The following is a 4,686-nucleotide window of genomic DNA, read 5'->3' on the forward strand; positions in this document are numbered from 1 at the left end:
GACTCTCCTAGCCATGCAGTGCTGATCGGGTTAGACAGAGCATATTGTATTTTTCATGTGCTGGATCGCTCGCTGCAGTTGCTGCTGTGTAATGTGGGGCTTGTCAAGTGAGAGCCAAAATCGTCTCTGGTGCAACTCCCACCTGGGGACAACGAGGAGCAATCCTGTCCCAGATGCATCACAGGCAGTGATAAAGTATTTCCTAGGGCCAAATTCAGAACAGACATGCATGCTATGATGCCAGGGCTCATGCAGCAGGGTTTTCTGCCTGTGCATTCGCAGAGCAGGCAGGACAGGAGCCGGCCCCAGAGGTGCTGGAAGGTGAGAGGGCTGAGGCCATTCCCATGCTGAGGGCATCAGCTGAGCAGGGCTGCTTTGCCCACAGCCACAGTCCCCGTGGAGAGGGCTGAGGAGAGAAGGCACCACCCTGCAGCTCTGTGACGGGCTCTGCCCCTCACAGGGCTCCGGGGCTGGGGCTCGCAAGCGCAGCGCGCTGCTGCACGTTTGATCACCAGCCATCTCCACTCCCTGCAGGACTGGACTGTGAATTTGGTTGCGATGGAGACCGTGTCCCTGGAGCACCAGATCCAGAGTGTGCAGCGGCACATCGCTTTCCTGAAGAAGGAGCAGATGGAGCTGCTCCATGACCTGCACCTGGAGATCCTGCGCCTGCAGAAGCACTGCTCAGGTGAGCGCTGGGGCGGCCACGGGAGCTGAGTGCCCACGGAGCTCCTCGGGCAGGAAAGCTCCTGCTGGCAGCCCGGGGAGCTCACACAGGTGCTGGGCAGGACGCAGAGGAGGCGAGTGCAGGCTGCAGCACGAGGCTTGCAGCCCTGCCGGGCTGTGCTGTGGGGGGCACAGCTGCCCACAGCCCTGCTGCAGCAGTGTCACACTCCCCTCCAGCCACCCCGGCAGCACGGATGGCTGCCCAGCCTTCTGCCACCACTGGAACTCTTTCCAACTTGTGCTGCTGCTCTCATCAATAATTCAGCCATAGCTAATTACTCCTTGTCTTCCAGCCTCTCATTCTCCTGGGTTCCTGGGAAACAAAGAAATGTCTGCACTGATAAAATTAGCTATTTTTTCCCCATCCTTTCTGAGCTCCTGCTGTTCTGTTTCATTGTTTTAATGGTTTCATCTATGGCCTCTTCAGGCAGGCAAGACAGTGGGGTTCTCCTGGCTAAATCAAACTTGGGGGATCTGTCCCCACGGGCTGAAATGAGCCCACTGCATGGGGGATCTCCCCTTCCCAGTGTGACCCAAGGACAGCCATATCTGACCAGAGGGGTCCTGTCCTCCTGGGTGAGGTGTGTGCTTCTGCCAGGAGTGCCAGGCAACCCCTGGGCAGTTTTAAGGAGACTTTCCTGACATTTGAGTGTCATTATCTGGGGGGCTGTTTGCAGGAGGAGAGGAGAGTCTCTAAGTCAGTTTTTCCTCAGTGTGGCCCTGTGGAGCCTTGCCTGCTGCCCTGGCACTGCTGTTTCTGACTTTTTCACTATCCCCTTGGTCTCTCTGAGGTATCCCTATGGGAAAGGCTCTCCCTCCCACAGAGGTGGTTCTCAGCTGCCCCTCAGGGCTCATGGGGATGGTGCTGAAGCAGATCAGCACCAGCCCCCCGGCTCCAGCACAGAAACTGGGACCCCGGGCTGTGCATCATCCCCGCACTTGCTCAGCAGGATGATGTCTTTGGAAATAGGCAACTGCTTTGGTTTTCATTTGAAATATATCTGAGACTCCAAACCTATTATTTTAGCTTCAGAAAAATAGCACAATGGCCATTGATTCCCACCGGGGCAGTCGAGAGTGCTGAACGCTTTCCAGAAACTGCATTACGCTCTCAGGTACTTCTGCCTCCTCACTACAGATTTGTTTTCCCAGACAGACAGGCAGAGCAGCCTCAGACAAGCGTTCGGTTTCAGAAGGATGGCAGTGATGAGGATTAGAGTCAACACAAAAGCAGATTAAAAGAAAAATGTAGGGCAAAGATTAACCATTTGAACTCATTTTCAGGAGAAAAAATAGCCCCCAAACAGCTGAGCGCTGCTGCTACCACTCTCTTCCTCTGCTCAGGGCTGTTAGTGGTTGGGTGGGATGTGATAATTAATTCAAAAGGGACTGTCTGTTAGAGTGCAGGGTACAGTGAACTCCAGAAGGTCCCTTTGTGACCTGGTGTTGCAGCCTGGGGCTAGACAGCGAGTAGGCAAAGGGCAGCAGAGAGGAGGCATCACGCTGGGGCTGAGCAGGCAGGTGGGTGCTGCAGCTCCTGAGATTTGGAAGGGATTTGGGAGCGATTTGGAAGCTCCACGTTGCCCCAGAGCAGGGCAGCATCCTTCTGCAGGCACATCGTGCTGGGACGAGGCTGTCCCTGCTCTCGGCATGTGCAGAGGCAGCATCAGCCTGGAGCAGTAAATTATGAAATGCTTTGGGTGGCAGCTTACACTTTGGTCTATTTTCAATCCATTGCTCTGCTCTTTGTCCTGGTTTACAGCACTGAAAATGGTTCAGCAACTCTTTCAGAAAAAGGAAAGGCATTGTCAGAGGAGCAGAGCATCCTGTGGACAATGTCTCAGCCATGAGGCTGCTTAATAACACATAAATTGCCAGAATTGCCTATTTTTAGCTCAGCCTTGGCTGGTGCTCCAAGATGGCCACGCTCCCATGAAGGCTGGGCAGAGACAGCACTGCAGCCCCAGTGACGTCCAGTGCCCCAAAGGGGACATGGGGAGCGCAGAACGGGTGGGATGCTCCTCCTCAGTCCTGTTGGATTTCTCTTCCAGAGCTCACCCACGACCTGGAAATGAAAGAGCTGGAGGCCCGCCAACAAGGTAAGAGCAGAGCTTTGGGCACAAGGTGAGGGGGAGCAGGTGTGGGTGCAGAAGAGCCTGCTCCAGAGGGGCCCGGCAGGGAGGCACAGGGACCTGGCCTGAGGGGCAGCAGGGCAGGCTGGCAGGGTGCACAGCCTGCTGCCAGCCCCGTACCTGCTGGTGACGCCCGGCAGAGGCTGCTCTGTGAGCAGCCTGGCTCCCCTCCTTCCTCTGCCCACAGATGAAACTGAAACTCCCTGGCGCTGCCTGGGCACGGCCCCTGGCACCAAGCCCCAGCCTGTGCTCTGTCCTCAGTGCCAGGGCAGCCGCTGCCAGGGTGGGTGCGGGCTGCTCTCACTGGGGCCGGCGGGGTCCTGCCCTTGGCACCCTCACGCAGTGCCACGGCTGGCTCCACGGCAATTCCAAACTCCCAGCCCCTCCCTCGGAGCCGGGGGTCCCTTCTGTGCACCCGAGGGCTGTGCTGGCTGAGGGCCTGGTGCCCAGCCCAGCGGGTGTCACCAGCCACAACGCAGCGAGTCCCATCCACGGTGCCTGCCCATCCTTCAGCCTTTCAGAGCTGCACGATCACTCTGCCACATTTACGGGGCAGCACCTCATTTACGATGCCATCAAATGATTGCTCTTCTAGTGCCGTTCATGCAATAATTACTGCCTGCAACTGCCTCCCTAAGACCTCATTATAAAGCTGCAGAAACACTAAGGAGCTGAGGCTGTAAGTGGCTGCCAATCACATAATAAAAAGCAGATTATTGCAGAGGATGGGAGCAGGCCTGGGCAGGCCAGGGAGCGCGGGCAGGTGCCAGCCTGCACCCTGCCAAGGGCTGGGTGCTGGAGCAGGCAGCCAGGGCTGGGGTCACGAGTCCTCAGCCCTCCTGCTGCCCACTGGGCTTGGCCCCAGAACCCCAAGCTGCGAATTCCCCAAGCTGTCTGGCCATCCTGCCCCAGGACAGCATTCCCCAGATCTCGCTCCCTTGTCCCAGGATAGAGGCTCCTTCCCTGCTGAGCACAGCCCAATTTCTCTGTAATCTTGGATTAGCATCTCCATCCTGACTAACCAGGCTGTGGAGTCCCAGGGCTTGAGGTCAAAAGTCCCTCCAAAGTTGGGCTGATGGTTTCCCTGCACCATTTCCTTTTCTCTTCCAGCCCGTGTGCTCCCCCACACCCTCTGCACACATTCAAAGTCACTTTAGGGTGAAAAACTACTTACCTAGGGAAATTTTAAAACTGCAGCAAGGTAGAGGCAGCAGGTTCCATGGCAACAGCATCCTCCACTGAAGCTGCCTTTTGCTGTCACCCCTTACTGGGTGTTACACACGGCACCGTGCCAGGGGCCGGTGCTGGGGCTCCTGTGCCTGCGCTGGCAGCTCGGGCAGCTCACAGGGGGCTTTTTCCCGACTTCCAGAAGCACCCAAGCAGCCTCAATGGCACTGCTGGGACACGCTGGCACGGTGGAGTGGTCAGCAGCCACGTCCAGCCAGGAGCTGTGCTCCCATCCTGACCCCTCTGTGCCTTGACCCACAGACGTCCTGGACCGCGAGCTGGAGGAGAAGTGCCGGGCGATGGAGGCCCAGCTGCAGGAGAAGGAGAAGGACAACCTGGAGCTGCGCAAGGAGCTGCAGCACAAGGAGACGCTGGTGGCCGCGCTGCGCTCCAGCCTCCGCAGCAAGGAGCGCCGGTTCCTGGAGGAGCTGAAGCGGCGGAGCCACCGCGTCACCATCCTCGACACTGAGCTGCAGAAGCAGACGGAGGCGGCCGCCTACCTCTCGCTGCAGCTGCACGCCACGGCCCAGCGGCTGCCGGGCCCCCGGGCGGGCGGGCGGCCGCCGCCCGAGCAGCCCCCGGCCGAGCCTCGGCCCCGGCG

At 58.4% G+C, this 4,686-nt stretch overlaps 1 protein-coding gene across 1 annotated transcript in view; it reads left to right on the plus strand.

The window, feature by feature from the left end:
- Window positions 1-527: 527 nt before the first annotated feature.
- CCDC92B (coiled-coil domain containing 92B) overlaps window positions 528-4,686 on the plus strand; it is a 6,839-nt gene continuing 2,680 nt past the window's right edge. The window contains exons 1-3 of the mRNA XM_041482721.1: window positions 528-688; window positions 2,778-2,825; window positions 4,347-4,683. Coding sequence (XP_041338655.1) covers window positions 559-688; window positions 2,778-2,825; window positions 4,347-4,683 — 515 coding nt within the window. The 5' untranslated portion in view covers window positions 528-558. The remainder of the gene's footprint in view (window positions 689-2,777; window positions 2,826-4,346; window positions 4,684-4,686) is intronic.

This window comes from Pyrgilauda ruficollis, unplaced genomic scaffold, assembly GCF_017590135.1.
Source record: "Pyrgilauda ruficollis isolate IOZ18807 unplaced genomic scaffold, ASM1759013v1 scaffold59, whole genome shotgun sequence".
Classification (NCBI taxonomy): Eukaryota; Metazoa; Chordata; class Aves; order Passeriformes; family Passeridae; genus Pyrgilauda; species Pyrgilauda ruficollis.